This window comes from Stegodyphus dumicola, chromosome 10, assembly GCF_044657685.1.
Source record: "Stegodyphus dumicola isolate Sdum_Otavi_A_Nest chromosome 10, ASM4465768v1".
NCBI classification, from domain to species: domain Eukaryota; kingdom Metazoa; phylum Arthropoda; class Arachnida; order Araneae; family Eresidae; genus Stegodyphus; species Stegodyphus dumicola.
Window position 1 is genome coordinate 56,686,148 of NC_140777.1, and position 22,101 is coordinate 56,708,248.

Sequence of the window (22,101 nt, forward strand, 5' to 3'; positions counted from 1 at the left end):
CTTGGTGACTAGTCCACCAGATGCACAGCATGATCTTGCATGGATGGAGAGAAGGAATTGTGGCTAAATTTATTACTGGAAGAGTGTAGCAAGCTCACCACATGTTTGGCTACTGTCACTCTGTATGGCTGCTCTCAGGGCCTAATCGTCCAGTGCTTATGGCCGACCGCAGCATGGTGCATGACTAAGAAAAATGTTCAGTAAATAAAAAGATATATTACGACCTGAACTTCTGGAACCATTGCCTAGCGGTTTGTTCATTAATGGCATCATCCCCAAAGGCCTGGCAAATTTGGCTATTTGATTCTGCTGCTGACAGGCCCACTTTAAAATAATACGGCAAAGAACTCCAAACGAGTGCCTTTGACGCGTCTATTTCAATCAGTCGCTCAGTGAATTATGTTTGAAGTATTATGCAATGCACTTTTATACGCTTGGTCAATGTCCAGACTCCCATCCTAACCACTTCATCACCAGGTTTGGTGACTATTTTTACGTTGGAGTTCACTCTTCTATGCCATATCAGAAACGGCAAGACCTTTTTTGGTTACCTTGTATAATAAATTATTACAATTTAATTTCAAAATTAATCTGAAGTTATTATCTACAATATGTATAATAATGTTTACATAATGTTTACTTAATCATGTTATATGTAATTATGGTATATATATGTCATGCAAAAAAAAAAGGAAAAACTCATTAATTGGTATTTTATGTTTGTTATGAAAACCTAAATATCTGAAACAAAAACTACTGCAGCAGTATTATTGAATTGAAAACTTCTTACTCTGTAGCAGCTTCTTTAAGATACAATTGCCAATTTTGGTTGATCTTTGAATCATGGTAATTTGGCGATTTTTTGGCAAAAATTTGGCGACCAACTCTGCTACAGCAACCCTCTATTTCCCCCCCCCCGCCATTTCGTCTTCACGAAGTCAAGACATGTTTCTTTTCTTTTTATTTACTGAACACTTTTACAACAATCTACTAGCTGAATTACACTTATGCTAGAAATTTTATGTAACAAAACTGCTTAATCATGACAAATATTAACTGCAAAATTGGGAAAAAGTGCACAATCGCAAACTCCTTGCGCGTTTTTCAGAATAGCACATACACATAAACCATTTACGCGTCGACTTATTTTTACTTAAAAAAGCATCCCAGAATTGCACAAAAATGGCATTGCACACACTCTTAACTTTATCCATCTACACTGCTATTTTCTCATAAATTACAAAAATTTGCACGAAAATGCAAAAAAATTCTGTGAATCTTTAAACTCGGTAAAAAGCACATATATGAAATTACCTGATCGGGAAAAAGTATATACCCTTTCCAAGGATGAACATTTCCACGTATAAAATAAATAAAATATCCAAAAACTTTTACCTCTAAATTATCTATTATATTATAAACGTCACCAACGAATTCATACTGCAAACATTACAAATGGTTACAAATACTTAGTGTCAAATATTTAAATTATTTCCATACATGTTTACTTCAACTAAAACGTATACCAAATTCCTACAAACATAAAATTCACAAAATAACCTTAATTAAAATATCACTAAACCATGTACACGTCGACTTATTTTTACTTAAAAAAACATCCCAGAATTGCACAAAAATTGCATTGCACACAATCTTCACTATATCCATGTACACTGCTTTTTTCTCATAAATTAGAAAAATTTCACAAAAATGCATGAAAATTTTGTGAATCTTTAAATTCGGTAAAAAGGACATATATGAAATTACCTGATCGCGAAAAAGTATATACCCTTTCCAAGGATGGACATTTGCACATACAAAATAAATAAAATATCCAAAAACTTTTACCTCTAAATTATCTATTATAAACGTCACCAACGAATTTATAACAAAACATTAAAAATGATTACAAATACTTAGTGTCAAACATTTAAATTCTTTCCATGAACATTTACTTCTACTCAAACGTATTCCAAAATACTACAAACATATAACTCTCAAAATCACGATCATTAAATTAAAATATAATTAAATTATAAAACACTACTTAAAATATAAATAAGCACATACATTAAATTAATAAAAATTAGCTTACACTAACTTACTTCAAACTAAATCACTTACTTAAAACTAAATCATTGCTAATAACAATTTTCCAATAATACCATATTAATTTATTTACTCCTTACATTTAGAACAATGCATAAAAATAATATCCTCAAATAATTAAAAATACTAACTTACCTAATCTTCTATAGAATCTTGAGTGCATAGCGGATCACAAAATGTCCATTTTCACTAGGTTTCTTGCACTGCCATTCAAACTATCTGTAATATCCTTCGTTTTACACAATCTCATTTCATTCCCACATATTGGACATTCATATATATCCGCAATTAAGCAATTCTTTTCAATTACACATAAACGTAATAAAAATTTCGGATTTACTTTATATACGGCCATGGGATCCAAATATTAAACAACACAGATTCACAGAACATAGAATGAAACTACTGCTATAAAGTACAGCAGATATTTTTACAAATATATCCCCTTTTCCGATTAAAGAACAGTGATTCGTCCATTAATGTCACATGACATATCTCATGATGTCTCATTTCCCTCACACAAAATAATGCGTAATCGGAACTGAGTACTTCTCACATTATTCCCAAAGTCCTAGGTAGTAACCTTTATCGCCTCCAAAATGTCACCAAACTACCTGTTACCATATTCCAAAGATCAGCCCTAACATTTGTGTGTTATCACCAATAAAGTCTGCTTGGGAAGATTTGTGCCGGCAAAATGGAAAAGTATCAATTTTTCTCTTTCAAAAAAAAATTCTTCACTGTACAGTTTCATTTTTGCAAATGCTAATTTTTTCCTTCAGTTCTTATAACAATGACTATACAATGAATAAAAATACATGACCGATTGATGATTCAGTAAATGTAAATATTCTTTAAAAGTATTCCTAGGAAAATATTTACTGCATAAAAACATATTTTTGCACAGAAACAATATTTTTTACATTTCAAATCTTCTGATTATTATCTTAACAATATATTCATTTGAGCAAAAAATAATCAAGAAAGGATCTAACTTACAGCAGCTTTATCCGACATTGATTTTAGTCGCTGGATAAATTCTGTTGTTCCCTTTGCCTTTTCTGATAAAATCTGTAAATTCTGAGAAAGTTCCGTCTGAAAAATGTAAGAAAATATAATATGTAACTTACATAAATGAAGTGTACATTTACATCTTGCAACTATTTGACATATTTTGGTTAAACAGAAATCTTGAAACTAATGTAACAAAACTTAAGTGAATGAAGTTAAGATATCAATGAGCAAAATGCCAAGGTTTTCATTTGTTGGTTGACTCATTACAGCAAAATACAAAAGACATTAGGAGATATGATTTTGTGAAAGTCATTTTATGGAATAGCTGGCTTATATTGCATATAGAGAAAACTTCACGAAATCAACTCTTTCACTAGGAATCAAACTCGAGAAGATTTACAAGTGTACAATGATCTGATTTCCTGGGAATGAAGACAACTTGATAGGTCAAACATTATTCAGTTCACTATGAAAATACAAGACAACTTGATAGGCCAAACATTTTTCAGTTCACTATTAAAATAGGAATCTTAGGCTGAAAAAAAAATTTGCTGTCTAACATGTTGCATTACTTTGCCGATTAGAAGGAATTGGTTTTCTTTCATTATTTTTCCCTCAATCTATAGATTAAAGATTACAAAATAAAATATATAAAAATCTTTTTAATTTTAGTTAAATGCACTAAAAAGTATAAAATAATTTTGCATCTATAATCTTGATCACATTTGACTAAAAATAAAATTAACAAAACCTATATAAAAATTATATCCAGAAATAATACATTTAAGCAACTAATAGCACAAAAATGACATATATAAGAATAATTTCAGTTCTCTTAGAATAATGCCAATTTTAGATAAGCATGACATAACAGTATGCTCATAATATATATGCTTTCATTTAACATAACCTCTATTGATTCTCAATATGACGCATATTATCATGTACATTTACAATTGGTGAGAATAATTAACATCTGCAGAATTTGGAAAAGAACACCTAGATGCGACTGACAAAACAATAATCTGCTGGAAGTCTGTACTCATAGAGTTCTATACAGAGCTTCCAGTAAAACATGATGGCTTAATATAACAATAGAAATCGAGGAAAGTCTTTACAAAATGCAAAAATGAAGTAGAAGGCATACTCCCACAGCAGTGGCTATTTGGTGGATTGTGCAGAGAGCATGATGAATGTTTTATTTTAAGAGTTAGATAAGAATGTGTGAAAGAGAGAATTCTCAGGAATGACTCACCCAAATTTGGTAGGATCTTTGCCTAGTTTCACGATTCAATGGTAGCCAATTTACATCATCGACAGGATAATACTTAAGTACCTTTTTTTCTTTTAATAAACATTAAGACTACAAGGTATTTTCTCACTCCTCTCTGCATGCCTTCGTGATGTAGCGATTGCACACTCAGCACGTACTCGAGAAGTGAGGGTTCGAGTCCCAGTAAGGGCACTGTTAATTTTTCATGTTTCCTGCTTCAAAAATCCTAATGATTCTACAAGACAAAGTTACTTATAAATTCAGACTTCTTTGCTTATTAATGGTAATTGTTAAAAGCTTGCTCATGATCTTACAAACCATGGAACAATGCTCATATGAATTTACTGCCAAATAGTTCTGCAAGATACTGCATAGCTATCAATGTTGACATACAAAAACCTTGAATTTCGTTGGAGATTTTCCTACCACACGATACCACAATTTCAAAAGAATACAAGCTGACTTAAATTCACTTTATAATGCACGACTCAGCTATTGGACCTGTAATAATATGAATTTGATGTAAATCATATTAATATTCAATTAGATAGGTCCGAAATTGGGAGAAAGTGCAGAATCGCAAACTGCCTGCCGCGTTTTTAAGAATTGCACATACACGGTATCCATGTACACGTCAACCTATTTTCACTTAAAAAAACATCCCAGAATTGCACAAAAATGGAATTGCGCACACTCTTGACTTTATCCATGTACACTGCTCAAGTCCTAGCTAGTAACCTTTATCACCTTACCAAAATGTCGCCATACTACCTGTTACCATATTCCAAAGATTAGCCAAGATTTTTACAAAAATCAAACCAACTTATCAAGAACTCATCGGTTTAGAAAAAGCCTACCTGTTCACCCTACGTATTCATTACCAGCATTAAATATTGCTGTTCGTCACCAGTTTTTGTTTGATTCAACCTGTAGTCCTAGTCGTGCTTTATAACAGTTTTAGATTTCTTATTTGCTTAATTTTACCTTATAATCCACTTTAAAAAAAAAAAAAAAAAAAAATTCTAAAATATTTTCATTTCTTGAGCATTTCAGTTGGATTGTCTACCTTTTACCACAATATATAATCAGAAGACTAAAAAAGGGAGAATTCTTGAGATGAAAAATAAGAAATATTTGAAAAATATTGCTTTGGATTAATATATATATATATATATATATATATATATATATATATATATACCATTGATCACCATATTCTTCAGGTTATTTTAAGGATCAGTGTAGTATAATTACACAGCATATAATCTTAAATTGATGTTGATTTAAAAAAAGAAAGCTTTAAGTATTTCTGGGAATGATTTGACAGTAGTCTTTTTTTGGAGGGGAAGGGAAGCTCCAGATTATTCAGGCAAACTAATGTGCAAACAATTAATTATATCATGAAATACCCATCACAAGTGCCACATTCCTTTCACTTGAAATACTAAAATATATAAAATATTTAAACAGATTACATTAATTACATGAAGGAATATAATACGTACAGAATGTTATACATTAGCCACTATGATTTAGAAATTTTGCTTACTTGGCTAATGAAAGTGAATTTCAATTTTTGTTTTTAAAGATGTTTTCAAGGTAAATTCATTATATTTAAGATGAAATTTGAATACCTTCTGAGCTTTACACATTGATCCTAATGCTTGAACATCATGGCTCAAATGTCTCCCTTCTTGTAAACACAGAACACAGACAGGAAGTTTACATAACATACAGTACATACTAAGAGATTCTTCGCTGTGTTCGATGCACTTTGGTTCTTTATTCTTATTTTTGGCTCGAAGGGCTGCTTTGCCTTCGTGAGGATTGACTAAAGTGTGTTTGGCTAGTGGTCCCCGCGATGGGTGGCAATTATCACGACACAAATTACAATAAAACACTTCACATTGCAGGCACATAACAGCTGCTTCTTGTGGTTCACCTTCGCAAAGCTGGCACTGAACTGCTAAATTCCTGCTCTCACCGTATTTATCCACAATGTTTTGGAGAGCGCGGTTTTTGGGCAGATTGTGAACGCCATTATCATCAAAATACACAGTTTTTTTACACACAGGACAATTTAAAGAAAGAGCACTACTATGTAAAGGTGGGTAAAGTATTCCTTGGTTAGGTGTCCCAACATAGCTATTAGGTCTGCTATTACAAACAACACCACTATCGGTCTCGCTGACCAAGCTCAGCTTGTCAACGTCGGGGCAGTCGGCAGGGATATCGCTCAGAAGATTCGCATCCTCTTGAGTCGTTTGATTGACTTGCTGAGCGGGCTGCTGCACGTGAAGAGCACAATTTAAACACAGAGAATGATAACATGGTAATAACACCGGATTACTGAAGAAATGTTTGCATAAAGGACACTTTAACTCGTCCTCCATCATCATTGTTCATTCCTCAAGAAGCACATCAACAATAAACACATTCACCCTCCATTACCATAAACCCGACTACTGCCAAAAGGCTGTAGAGGACGCTATGTTCGGTTTCGCTCTATTTCGGGCAGAATTGTTCGCGCAATCATGACCCCTCACCTAAAGTTTCGACGTTTCCGAACGATTAGTTCATTTAGCATTTATACTTCAGTTTAAAAGTTTGCTTCAATAAAAATTGACTAAAACAAAAACACAAATAAAAGTGTATTTATTATTTTAACTAAATTTTTAAAAGTATTTGTTACTTGTTACCTGCATTATTTTGTAAAAATAAAGCGTTTATTCATTACGTTTAATATTTTATGCAAAGAAATTTAACTTTTCTTCGAAACAGGTTCCAGACCTCCTAAACTGAATTTATACATATTTAAGACATTTAACGACTTTTCATGTTTATGAAATTGTGATAACATAAATAGTGTAAATTATGCCATACATACTTTTAATGTTCATTCAACAAACATTAAAAACTTTGCGTATTTTGTGTTCTTCATAAGGATGAATTAATGTCAATTTTATGCCTAAATAACGATAATAAGTATTGTTGGAATTAAAAATAAATTGATTGGAGTAAATTTTATTAGATAACAAATGCTGTGACGGCTTTTGGGTTATTTAAACGGAAGTTCACAAAACAAATTTCGAAAATTAAATATGCAGATACGACGAAATTTACAAGCTAAAATATATTTGCATTTCCACAAGTTAAAAGAAAACAATGCTACTAAACGGAAACAAGTTCTCGTAAGTAAAATTTTACAACATTTTATTTCTTACATTGGAATGTAGTAAAGCCATAATATTACTTGCAATATAACTTTGAATGTTGATTACTAAATAATCAAGTACGATTTCTGTAAATTAAATCAAATCTTTTCCTTTTCCTTTCTTTTGAGGCAAACAAATCAGTAAACTTTTCGTTTAGATGTGTCATTTTTCATGCTTTTTTCAGTTGAGATCAGGGCTAAAGCACTTAGTCTGTCCTTGCTCATATTGCTTCTTAAAAATACTTTAATTCATTTTAGAATTGAGAAGCATCTATCAGCCTCAACAGTAGTATTTGGAATAGTAAAAATAATTAGCAAAAGTTTGTGTTTCTCCGAAAACGTAGTCTGTAAGTTGTTTTCTATAATAAATTGGAGAAGACTAATGAGAACACTCATTTTTATGAAATCTGATCTTCTGTAAATTACTCTTGGTTCAGTTTTCAGTTCAATTCTTCTGTAAATTACACTTGGTTCAGTTTTCAGACCATCCTTTTGTAACATGGAATAAAATTCAGTTGTTTGGCCAACAATCTGAAATGGAAACTTTTTCTCGCACTCCAGAGATTTTGTAGCCTCTAGGAGAGAAATAGAGGTGAAAAATAGAACAAAAAATCCTCTTTTACTTGTGATAACATCACATAAATCTTTAGATGCTCTATGTCTGTTCATGTAAATATTGTCTCTCTTCCTTTTTCTTGAAGTTTTTGTGATTCCAATATCTCCTCAGGCACTGTGTTCATTCTCGTCCTTTACTTCTGTAATGATTGTTGAAAAAACATTTACTTGCTTTTTAATGAGTGTTGGATAAATTAAATGTTTTCTGAAGTTGGTTGTATAACGCATTGACATATGGCGTACACTCTCTAACCCAAAACACAAATTCCGAGTCTTCTAACATATGGTGACCTTTACTTGATCTATTGCTACAGCTTGTTTAGAGGATGAATATATTTTTTCGACGCATTCAATCAAGTATTCGCTATATTCACACACTGTATTGATAATTTGACTCTTAAATTTCTATCTAGCAGCTGAACCATAAGCTTTTTTTTCTAACAGTTTCGGGCCGAATGACGAAATTCAAATTGCGTTTTCCATGTCTCGAATACGCGACTTAGGATATATATTAGATTTATATATAGCATTGTTCTAATATAGGTATTTTGACACAAAGATCGGATTTTTCTCGAATAACATGCCAATGTTTTTCCATATTTCCACTCTACGACTCAAATTATGCCTAGATATTAAATTTTGTAATTTTTGATGAAAAATTTATGGAGATATTTAAAAATTTACCTTGGCGCAGTTTTTCAGTTTGAGCCAAGAATAATTCATTTGGCGAACTTCTTACTTTAGAGCACCATATTTTCGTTTCCTTTTTTTCTTTGCATACGAGAGGAGGGAAAAGTCATCGCTCGTAGTCAATTTGGCACGTAGCCAAATCCTTCTAATAGGGAAAACCCAAGAAAGAAAGTGAAAAATGTAGGGAAAACGTAGGGGAAAATTAGTTTTTAATTAATATCTTGGCTAATTAAAGTCAAAATAAGTGTCAATGTGGTATGCCACGGACCTTCGGAATACAACGGTGGGCTTCGCTAAGCCCGGGAGACAGCCGTTTCGAAGGAGATGATGTTACTTCAACCCATATATATATGCGGCTTAAGTGTCTGTTTGTCGCCAATAGTTTATTGCTTGCTTACGTAACTGTACTAGCCAATGGGGTAAAGTTGCCACGGCCCAGGGTTACCGTTTCAATTGAGACGTAGACAATTTCCTGTAAAATTTGCCTTTGTTATGACCACCCATAAGTCTCAGGCCAAACGCTTAAGCGTGTTGGCATTTTTTTTTACCTGAGCCTGCATTTGGACACGATCAAGTTTATGTGCGCCTGTTCAAGAGTTCGTGAAAGAACGGACGTAAAATTAAAAATATTGGATGGTCCTCTCCAAGGCGAGCTTAAAAATGATGGAAAGATCTACACAAGAAATGTTGTGTACAAAGAGATCTTTGACATGTGAATTAACATTTCATTATTTAAATCACCTTTATTGATTGAGGAGTGCTCGTAAGAAATGTACCGCCAGTGGTTTCCTTCATTGTACTCTACTTTAAGCAATTAAGCAAGTAGAAGGAGGAAACCCCGTGGGACAGTAAGCAAAGGGGCGTCCTCGCCGCCTGCTCTGGGTAATTCAGTTTAAATTAGCAGACACCTTTGCACAAATCATTTTAATTACAATTTATAATATCTACAACAGCAGTCATTTCGTATGATCGCCCGGCTTTCTAGTCTAATATATAAAATTCTCGTGTCACAGTGTTTGTAACAATACTCCTCCGAAACGGCTTGACCGATTTTTATGAAATTTTATATGTATATTCGGTAGGTTAGAGAATCGGTTGTAATCTATTTTTCATACCCCTAAGTGATGAGGGTGGTCCACCCCCCAAATTTATTTTTAATTTTTTGGACAAAACTTTTTATTTTTATTTGTTTGTGATGTGGCATTAAAAAATACATACAACCCTAAATTTTCACCCTTCTACCACCAACCCCTATTTTTTAATAGCGATATTAGTAATTTAATAATTTTTAACCCTGGTCGATAACTCATCAATTATCACTTGATCAGTTATCCCCGCCAGGCGTCTAAAGGTGTCACTTCTCACCCAGTACACAGCACGGAGTAAGGATGAGACCGAAGCCGGTCTCCTGTCACTCTCACACAATAAGCCTTCTCTCACTCCCACACAGTTTTCGGTCATTATTATTATTTGTACATCTATCGTAATCAACAAAAGCTGCGTGCGGAAGAATACACTCACTTGCGAGACGCTACTGTCAACAACGCCGACGCCGCAGAAATTGGTAATTCTGTCATTCTACCATCATCGTACATAGGCAGTCCACGTCATATACAAGATGCTTTGACTTTCGTGCGCGAATATGGACGACCGTGTTTATTTATCACGTTCACAATGTAATCCAAAATGGCCGGAGATTACATCTTTGCTATTGCCTGGCCAAAATGCAATACATCGTCATAACATCACAGCACGTGTGTTCAGACAAAAATTAGTCTTTAATAAGTTTAATTACAAAATCACACGTATTTGGTACCACACGTTGCTGGATATATTCGCTTGAATGGCAAAAGCGAGCATTACCTCATGCACACATTTTGGTTTGGTTAATCGACAAAATCCGTCCTGAAGAAATCGATAGCATAATTTCTGCGGAAATTCCACATCCGCCTACTGATCAATTGCTGTTTGATATTGTTACAGCAAGCATGATTCATGGCCCCTGCGGTAATCTGAATCGTTTATCGCCTTGCATGGCAGATGGAAAATGTAACAAACGTTTCCCTAAAAATGTCACTAACGATACGATCACAAATGTCAACGGATATCCAATATATCGTCGAAGAAATTTCTATAATGGCGGATAATCATTTATTAAAAATATCATCATCATATTGACACTGACAATCGTTGGGTGGTGCCATATTCGCCTCTGCTGTGCGAAACATTCTATACTCAAACTAACGTTGAGTTCTGCAGTTCAGTGAAGAGCATCAAATACATTTGCAAGTATGTGAATATAGGCAGTAATATGGCTATATTTCTAGTTGAAAATACCAATGTGAATACTCCTCGAGTGAATAACAACGATGAAATAACGCTCTACCAAATTGGCCGATACATAAGCTTCAGTGAAGTTGTTTGGCGTACTTTTGGTTTCCCAATTCATGAACGGGATCCAGCAGTTATTCATTTAGCTGTCCATCTTGAAAACGGTCAGCACGTATTTTTCACGAACGAGACAGCGATTGATCGTGCTATAAATATACCAAAAACTACACTCAACGAATGTTTTTAATTGTGCAATAGTGCGAATGCTTTTGGTGCCTTTGCACGAACATTATTCAGAAATACCACACTATTTCATATGGGTTCAAACAAAAAAATGGATGCCCCGCAAGCAAGGCACACCGATTGATGCATGTCCCAGTTTATTCAGATCAAGCACCTCGGGGCGAGTGTTTACAGTCAATCCAAGGCAAAATGAGTGTTTTTATCTTCGACTATTGTTGGTTAATGTCACCGGCCCATTGTCATTTCAAGATATACATAAAGTGAATGGACAACAGTATCCAACGTATAAAGATGCATGTCTTGCACTAGGCTTGCTGGAAGACAACAACCAGTGGGAATGTATGCTTGCTGAAGCAGCATTGAACTATACAGCAATACAAATTCGTCTACTATTTGCTATAATGTTGACTACATGTTTCCCAGCCCGAGCAGAGACATTGCGGGATAATCACAAAGATTCAGTGATTGATATATTGCATCAACATTGTACACGGTGCAATGATCTAACGATGACATTCAGCGACGCTATGTACAATGAAGCATTGATTGCTATTGAGGATCTTTGCATTATCACTGCCAACTTACCACTCAGTCATTTCGGTATATTCGCCAAATCGAAGTGCATCTGACTTAATGAATACTGAAATGAATCGTGAACTGCAGTACTGTAGAAATGGCAGCGATTGTTACTCGCAGTGTCCCACTAATGAATGACGAACAAAGAACCATTTACGACCGCATTATGCTCGTAGTTTCGGCAGGACAAGGTGGATTTTTTTTTTTTTTTTGGATGCACCAGGTGGAACTGGCAAAATATTCCTTATTTCGCTAATTCTTGCCGAAATACGATTAAATAATGGCATCACATTAGCCGTTGCATCATCTGGCATTGCGGCAACTTTATATAATGAAGGCAGAACAGCTCATTCAGTATTTAAGCTGCCACTAAATATTCAAAATAACCCAGACGCAGTGTGCAACATAAAAAAAATCGCCCATGCCCACAGTGCTGAAACAGTGTAAAATTATCATCTGGGATGAATGCACTATGGCACACAAACATTCGCTTGAGGGATTTAACAGGACATTGAACGACATAAAAACAATGAAATACTATTTGGCGGCACTCTGTTACTCCTTTCAGGTGATTTCAGACAAACACTTCCCGTCATTCCACGTTCACAATCACTAATTCGCAAGATGCATTGACCAGATATTTCCCGATGTACACACACAATACATTAATCATGAGTAGCTGGCAGAAAGAGCAATTTTTCTTTGCTACTTTGGTAGACGGTTGCACGGATTTTGGCGATTTTTCTTTTAGCGAGTAATACAACTTATGGTAAACCCATTGCTGGATAAGTTATTTATGGTAACCGATGCTTTGTTGTCATTTTATTAAAAAAATAATGCGTTTTATTATGCATAACTTCTGTGTTTTAAATATTATTTATGGATTCTAAATATTAAAAATTAATTTAATTTTACATTTTTATTTGAAATAAAAATTTTGTTGTTTATAATATTTTATATAATTTTATGTTGTTGATGATGTAATCAATGACGTCACCTTACTTAAAAAATAATTGGTTTTATTGATATCTATAAATTTAATCGAATGTTTTAAACATTATTTATGGCTGTTAAATATTAAAATACAATTTAATTTTGCATTTGTTTTAAAAATGATTTTATTATGAATGATTATTCAAATAATTTTAATTCTATGCGTGATGTAATCAGATCCCTGATTGGTTACTGAATATTTGTGCATTACCGCGCCATTTTAAAATTTTATTATTCATCTCTTCGAATTCGTCAGATTTCAAATGGAATGGATATCTCTGTTTCGAAGATGAATGTTCTTATTGGTAATTACCAAGAATTATTGGTATTGGAATAAAAAAATTGCCCTTTGAGACTTTATTTTGGCCAACCTGTCTTTCCTAATCAAAGATTTATTTAGAAATTGTTAATAGCGTCAGAGGAAATTTATTTTAAATTTTTTGAGGAAACCTCGCTAATTGTTTCTTCAATGAAGTGCGAGATATGTGGATAACAGATGAAGCTGCTTAAAAGAGCCAATTCAATTATGATTTCGATTTTTTTGTGGTACTTATCAATAAACAAGAGGTTAAATTACTCAAAAAATGTAAGTACATATTTTTCTTTTATTTTATAATTGTATACTTCAATTTTTGTTAAAAAAATAAATATACTATTTTCAAAAATTGCTGAGATAATTATTGTCACATATGTTTTAATGTTAATTATATTTTATATAATGTATTTTAAAGTATTTGAATTTAATAATATTCTAATTCTTTTAAATGTTGGTAGGATGATTTTTAATTCGATATTCAATTTCAGTAATATTTTAATGTAATTAAACGTTGGCACAATGTTTTTATAGCGGTGTTTTTATTCTTTTTTTCGCTATATGAAAGTAATAATAGCCTTACTTTAGTATTTTATACTCATAGTAAATGTATTTATTTACACTTGCCTGCCGTCTTAAAAAACGAGATTTTCAACAAAAAATTAATCCATTACTGTTAACGATATTTATTTTTTTAGAGTTTCGAATACTTTACTATGCGTAAAAACAGCGTTTTTCAAGATGGCTGACGATTGTAAAAATCGCGCCAACAATTGCGCCAACGTAAATCGCCAAAAATTCGTGCAACCGTCTACCAAAGTAGCACCGAAAGAGCAATTTTAGCAGCAAAATGTGTGGATGTCAATGATTTGAATATCAAGATACAACTGTTGTTGCCAGGGACTAAGTGTTATGCAAATCTATTGATACAGTTTGCGATGCCAACGAAGCTGTGAATTATCAAACAGAATTTTTGAACGCATCGGATTTGCCAGGCATGCCACCGCATAATTACAATTGAAGGTTGGATTTCCGATTATTTTGTTTCGTAATTTGAATCCACCACGGCTGTGCAACGGCACGCGATTAATCACTAAAAAATTAATGAAAAAAGTTGTCGAAGCCAGCATTTTAAATGGCAAGTTCCGAGGTGAAAATATATTACTACCACGAATCCCTATTATACCCACAGATGTGCCAATTCAATTTAAACGTCTTCAATTTCCAATTAGATTGTCATTTGCAATGACTATCAATAAGGCCAAACGATGTCTATTTGTGGCTTAGAATTGACTTAGAATTGGTTTTAGTGGGCAAACCATCCAGTTTGTTTGTGCTAGCTAAAGATGGGCTAACAAAAAATATTGTACCCTCTATTGCATTCTTATAAGGATTGATATTGTCATAATTAGTGATATATATAATTTTAAAGAATAAATGATAATAAATTTAAAAAATAAATGTTTATTATTTTTATATTCCGTCATCATTCACAGCGCTCCATGCCTCTTTCACTCATATACCACATCCTCAGACACTTACAAGACACAATCCACAGACCTTAGACAGTTAGGTATTTTTTCCTACCAAAAAATTCCCTAGAAATAATTTATATGGCAAAACAATGTTTGCCTGGTCATCTAGTATATATATAAAGATATAGGAATATAAATTAAAAATACACTTTTATTTCTGCAAAAAAAAAGTTCAATTGAAAAGAAAATATATTTAGTAATGCAATTTTTAAATATTGCTTTCCTGCTTGCTTTATGCTCGCAAAACTATTGATGCCATTGTGAAATGCTTACGTGATTGCTCCAGTTACTGCTTATGTAGGCAGCATAGGAAAAAAAATTATGCAAAATATTCATTTGTATATTTTTAAGTGCGCCTTAAATGATTTTTATTTACAAAAAGTCGTAATTTAAAAGAAGTCCATTTACGGTGAAAAATGTGAATCCATAAAAATTTGGAAATTATTAAAATTTATAAATAAAACCACACCTTATTAATAATAATTCATGAATAAATATTCCATTCAGGATCATCATTATCAATTTCTGAATCATTTTAATCTCAAGTTCGTAAGAATATCAACTTTATGCCGTGAAAAGATTTTTAATATCTTCATATTATAGTATATTTTAATTTTAAACAAGTTATTTTAAATTTCAGTTGCTTTAAACATTTAATGCTTGTGTGTGTATATATATATGAGCTTTCTTAACAGTAGATAAAATAATTGATATTAAATAATCGCAATTTGGTTCTCTCTTTCCTTATACAATTTTTCCTATTAGATTCTCAGGCACCGCTAAAATAAATGCATAATGCTAATAATAATAAATCCATAAGGCTTATAATAATAAACACCTACTAAAGCAACGTTAATCAAAGCGGCTCTTGCACAGTCTGATAACTTTCACAGCTGTAAACAAAATTAAAATACCTTCAAAATCCTAGTTTCTTGGGACTGGCACATGTCGATAACTTAATCTTTGAATAGCTGTTATTTACTTTGCAGAGGCATTAGATTATTTTAAGCAGGAGTCATGAGAAATGAGGAGTACCTTCGCCGAGACTCGAACCTGGACCTCTTGAATACGCGCCGAGAGTGCTAATCGTTAAACTACGAAGGCATGCCGAAAGGAGAGAGAAGGGCGACTGGGGATTAGGGGACCCAGTCACCCAATCCTGGTGATGAAGAATCATTAGCCACCACCTTTTTAGTTCCGGTGCCACTGTAGAGACATTAGGTTATTTTAAGCAGGTGCCATGAAAAATGAACAATGCCCTCACCGGGACTGGAACCTGGACCTCTCGAATACGTGCTGAGTGTGCTAACTGTTACACCATGAAGGCATGCCGATAGGAGGAAGAAAATACCCTATGTAAAAGCAGGGCTGTTTGGAAATTTGTGTCGTACGCTGTAGTGTGTTGCCCGTTTCACTCGGTAATTCTTAACAACCTAAAAAAGCATCGCATAATGTTTGAACTTCACGCAGCGCTTAAAAAAAGGGGGCGGCTTTACAGATGCTGTCATATGAAAAGCAAAATACATGCGACATTTGCTCTTCCGTATGGTTTTGGTAACATTCCTGCTACAAATTAAGAGGAACACAACACTACTAGAAGAAGGAAAACTAAGAACTGATTTATTTTGTAAGATTTCAAACTATAAAGCAGACGATAATTCAAGCTACTATAATAATAATAAAACATAAGTTAACCTTTACACCTCTAGAATTTAAACTATTGTTGCTAATTGTGAACACAACACTACTAGAAGAAGGAAAACTAAGAACTGATTTATTTTGTAAGATTTCAAACTATAAAGCAGACGATAATTCAAGCTACTATAATAATAATAAAACATAAGTTAACCTTTACACCTCTAGAATTTAAACTATTGTTGTTAATTGTGAAAACATAATCATTTACTTTTATTTATTTTTGACTCACGAGTAAAGTATCGAGATCATTGATCAAACAGTTTCCTACATTTACATACAATGGGTAAGAATTTCACATAGCAATGAAGCTTAATTTCCCATAATAAAACCACAGCTATTAAACATTTCTTTTTAGTCCTTTTGGCATCAATACTGAAAGTGTTTTACATTCCAGCATTATGTTTCGTTCAATTTTATTGGCACTAATTAAATTGGGTCTTTTTCCTTTAACTAAAGTTTACAAGTTGATTTAAAAAAGTAAAAGTGATTTATTTTGCTTTTAAGATATTCTATTGTTAAAATATGATGTAAGCAAACGAAATATTTCGTCAGAATTGATCTATTACAAGTTCTTAGGACTTTCAAATGAATTAGAAGTAAAGATGCTAAACTCACACATTTCTCCCTCAGCTGTTGCCTGCTGTAGGTCAACTAGTGAATCTGAATGTCATTTGGAAACAAGAAGCAGTGTATTGCATCTTCCATTGTTCAAAAGAAACGTAACTGATCGACTGATATCAGATCAAGGCCTTGTAATTCCAAAGAAAAGTCCAAAGTATTTAAATAGACATGTAAAGGATAAGTCATATTATATCGGATTGCTTTTGCGTAAAGGATATGAAATAAGTTCTGAGATGAAGAACTTAATGAAAGAGATTGAAAAAATCCGCAAAGAGCAGTCAACGTACCATGCTTACAGAAAAAAAGCCGAAGCACAAGTTTTAGAGCTGCAACATTATCAAATGATATTGTCTGATTATAATACGCTAGAAGATCTTCTGCAGAATGACATGGATGTAAGAGACGTTAACTATGAATATTGCAAGCTGAAATCCTTGAATGAACGCAAAGCTACAATGCTTGAGAATCTTTTTCAGGCTAGGAAAAAGAAAGAAAATTTGGTTTCTGAATTAGAAACTGATATCAACCAAGAAAACTATATTTCGGATATTTTAGATTCGACTGTGAACCCTCAAATTACAGAACAATATAAAAAGCTGAAGAAAGAGAATGATCGCTTACAAAACACTCTAAAGGAACAAGAAGAAGAGCTGCAGCAATTAAATATTCAAAGAAAAGATTTGGATGATCAGTATAAGTCATTAGTCAGTTCAGAAGTAAGAAATTTGTTTAATGAACTTCGAATTGCTGAAAACGAAAGAGATGCACTTCTTGCTACCCGAAACAATAAGGACACACCAGAAGAAAAATTAAATCTTCAAAGACAGCACGTAGAAAACAAAATTATGATGAACTGCATAGTAAAACAGCTGCGAGATGTAAAGAAACACATTTCTCAAGTTAAGAAACAACTGTCAAAGGCAAAAGAGCTTAGAAATAATTTCGAGAATAAAAGAAAGAATAAATATTCTAAGTTGCAAAGTCATGAGGAAATTATGGACCACTTTTTATCTTGCTCCAATGAAATGCGATCAGATCTTCTAAGAGAAAAAACGCATTTGGAAATTACGATAGAATCTTTGCTTAAAGAAATTAGTAGAAAATTATGGTTGGACGAGGAAAATCCTCTGAATCAGCCTGCAACTATTAAGACGTGTAATTCAGAAAAGAATGTATTGGACATATCTAGTACATCTAACAGAACTTTAAGACAGAAGCAGTTAAAATTAGCATTAGAATTAGAAGAAACTGAAGAACTCGAAGCACAAATTCAAGAAGAATTATCAAATGTACGTCGAGAGATAGCTGAAAAAGAAAAAGATATAGCCAAGTTTCATGATTTCCAAATTCAAAAAACTGTGGCCGAAAAAAAGCAAAAGCAACTTCAACAAGAGCTTGAAGTTCTTAAAAGTCAACAGAACGCCTTTAAATATATTTGTGAAAATTGTAATCGTTATTACGATACTCTTAGAAAGCGGTTGAATAATAACCCAACTTTTGAAGAATTGTCAAGATTAGAAAACAGATGGCATACTCTAGAACAAGAAAACTTCGTGATTAAAGAGTCTATCGATTTGGTGAAATCCAAAATAGATTATTTCTCCCTTAAAAATAAGGTGTTAGAAACCTCACGGGAATTGAACAAAATGTTATGAAATAGTTGAAATTCATTCAGTGAGAGGAGTTAAAAAATTTTACCTACCTTTTTTTTTTTTTTTTTTTTTATCTCTCTTTGTGTTAGATTTTCTTAGTGAAAAATATAAAATTAAAAATAAATGAATGGGATTTAAGTAAGATTCATTGACTAAGCAAGTTATTTTTATACTTTATGTATGTAATGCATTAAATTCTGTTTTCTCGTCTCTAGGAATTTGTAATTTGAGAATAATACTTGCTGGTTAGTCCACCTGATCTCGATCCATCGAAGATTTAGGTATTGATCTTTACATATACCAATCAAAGCGGGAAAATACGAGTATAAAGAAAAAGTATATTAAAACGTACACTGCTCGGAAAAAAAGTCTGAACATTAGTTTAATAATTGTTCTTTATGAGCTTTGAATTCATTACTAGGACCTAAAAATAATATTTACCTGAAAATCGTAATCCTGTAAATTATAATCATTGAAATTTAATTGTTAGGGTTAGAATTTAACACAGATAAGTATTCCAAAGAATAATTTTTATTAAATCACAAACTTAATTTTAATTATTTGTTTTAACTTGCATCCTAACTTTCCATTTTGTTTTGAAGAAAAACATTTTAACGGGCAAGATAACAAAATTATTTTTATTTATTATTTCACGATTCAGTAGAACCAGCTAAAGTGATATTTTATTACAAATGAAATTTTTGAACTATTTAAACACTTTTAAGTATCAGAAAAGTGTCAGACGAATTTTCCCCTGGAATGAGAAAGTGGATGATGAAGTGAGAAATATCTCTTTTTTTTCATTCTCAATGCCTGACGAGAAGCGAAGGGAAATTCCTCAGTTTATTTTATTTATTTATTTATTTATTTATTTATTTTTTTTCGTATTTTTGAAACTGATACTTACATGCGAGACATATTCAATTACTAAGGGTTGTTTCATATTATTACATACATTCATTTATTTTTTTTACCTTACCAGAACTTCTTTTCAATAGAATGCATATTATAAATTTCATGAAGAGTTTCGGCGGAAGTGAAAACTAATATTCCAACTTCATGTGACTACCAAATGTTTGCGGAAGAGAAGACATGTTTTTATGAGTTGTAGAAATTATTTACCAAATGAAAAAATAAGTTATCATGTAGAATATTTAAAACATAAAATATTCGTAATTGCTTTTAACACATTTCTTTTTAGCTGAAAGGGGCTTTGTCCCCGAAGGACTATTGTTTTCGTTTTGCGATTTTGCGTTGGTTCACTATAAATGTCCGTTTCACTTTTCAAACTGTTGCCTCCAAATGTTAGAGTCCTGCATTACATTAGAAGAAATTAAATAATGAAAAATCTGCATAAATGTATGTATATTTCTCTCATTGTGATAAAACAACTGTACATAGAGCCATCGAATTTTGAATGACGTAATCCTACTGCGAATATGGGCATGTGAAAACCCAAATTTGAAATTTGGAATTTGTTTTATTATCAATTTCATATTTTGTAAAACTTTAACGAATTTTTCATTAACAAATTCAAGGATTTAAAAGCGAGCAATGGCAACGTCGTACAGGAAAAAAATTTTTATCTCCAGCGCGCGAGACTCTGTATCGGAAATTCTAAAGATATGCTTAATTTAAAAATATGTTGCGATATTGCTCTTGATATGAATTTTATGGTTTAAGTGCGAAGAACGTGATATTTAATAAATAAAGGTAGCAGACAAAATGTTAAAAAAAAATGCCTTTTTGGACGTAATTTAAAATCTGAAACCTTTTGGATTGTTATTTTTATTCATTTATTTATTTATTTGCTGTTGCACTGCTTGATATGGATTTCAAAACATGGGCCTGTATCTTACAATTACTGCGGCGGTAATTCAGTAGTTTTATAAAATAGCGAATGAACGTATATAAAGTTATCATGTATGTGCACATCTTCAGATTCCATAAACTGAAACTGTTCAGTAATGGAAATCTGTTTCCGATTATTAATATAAAAAACAATGCATGTCTTCTAAAACTTTTTTCATAGTCTGCATTCAACATATGATTAGATTAAAAGAATTAATAGAGTACAATATAAATAAATAAAGTGCGTTAAGCTGTATTTATAGATTCCTTCCAGATGTACCACTACTCCCACTGTAGTTGAAACATTAAAAGTCTCTGTGAAAGAATGCTGGGACCATGCGTTGAATCATTAAGGATTGGATTGGATTGGATTATTTAACTATGGCAAAGTACACGAGGGTTATCTGCCTAAAGGGAGGGATGCCTTCGTGGAGGACTTTCTAATGGAAACTGACTTGTATACACGTTACACATTGAATCATTAAGGAAGCTAAAGCTTACTTGTACATAATTCAGGTTAACTGCTTGCGTACTGTACCCGTGTTACTATATTACTAAGTTATTAACACGTATGCACATACACACATATACGCAAAGAGGAGGATAATGGTGCCTGATTAAATTTCTTTTGAACTATTGGATACCTTGTGCCTTGTACAGCTTAAGACAAGATTGTGCCTTGTACAGCTTAAGACACGAATTACATAATTCAAAAATCAACCTGAACTATTGTGATCAGGTGACATGTTTCACTAAAAACACATAAAAATTAAATCTACTACTTCTTTATTATAGCGGCCGTCGACCTTATACAGCTATGATTTCACCATACTCGTGAAACTAAAAATAAAAGGACACAATATGTAATAACAACAATAATACTCGGATGTTGTTTGCTAAGAATATTTTTAATAATCTTTAAAGTGATTGTAACCAGCTTCTTCAAAGTTGCTCCGTTTTAGATCGAAGTCGTTGATCCATCTTGCACTCCCATGTTGAACAATAATTTCATCCATTATTATACTAGAATCTGTTTTCGAGATTTAAACGATAAAGCCCTCCCATCGTCCCGATGTATTCCTTCAAAAATCTACCGTTGTGGGAATATTCTCCTTCTGGTGTTCTTAAGTTGGATGAACAAACTGTCATCGATTTCAACTATTTTATTGGGACTGCCTGTTCGCATATTGAATCTTAGCATCAGATATAGGGAACATTTCCTGGTGTAATTGTTCCAATCAACTGCAGAATTTTCACACTTATTAAGCTGTTTGTCACACCAATTGATGGACGTCAGTTCCTCTGCCCAGGAATGCCTAAATCTAATAGCAGTAAACACTAATATTCTGGAACCAGTAAACCAATTTCCAACA

General features: G+C 32.7%; 2 protein-coding genes across 2 annotated transcripts in view; one reads left to right on the forward strand and one right to left on the reverse strand.

The window, feature by feature from the left end:
- The window catches only part of Trim9 (E3 ubiquitin-protein ligase Trim9), a 51,153-nt gene extending 44,264 nt beyond the window's left edge, over positions 1-6,889 (reverse strand). The window contains exons 1-2 of the mRNA XM_035363935.2: positions 6,031-6,889; positions 3,109-3,204 (exon numbers count right to left, since the gene is read on the reverse strand). Of these exons, the coding sequence (XP_035219826.2) occupies positions 3,109-3,204; positions 6,031-6,795 (861 nt within the window). The 5' untranslated portion in view covers positions 6,796-6,889. The remainder of the gene's footprint in view (positions 1-3,108; positions 3,205-6,030) is intronic.
- A 10,317-nt stretch (positions 6,890-17,206) lies between these two features.
- LOC118192921 (intraflagellar transport protein 74 homolog) lies at positions 17,207-18,880 on the forward strand. Its single transcript, XM_035363932.2, has one exon. The coding sequence runs from the start codon at positions 17,207-17,209 to the stop codon at positions 18,878-18,880; it is 1,674 nt and encodes a 557-aa protein (XP_035219823.1).
- The last annotated feature ends 3,221 nt before the right edge of the window (positions 18,881-22,101 follow it).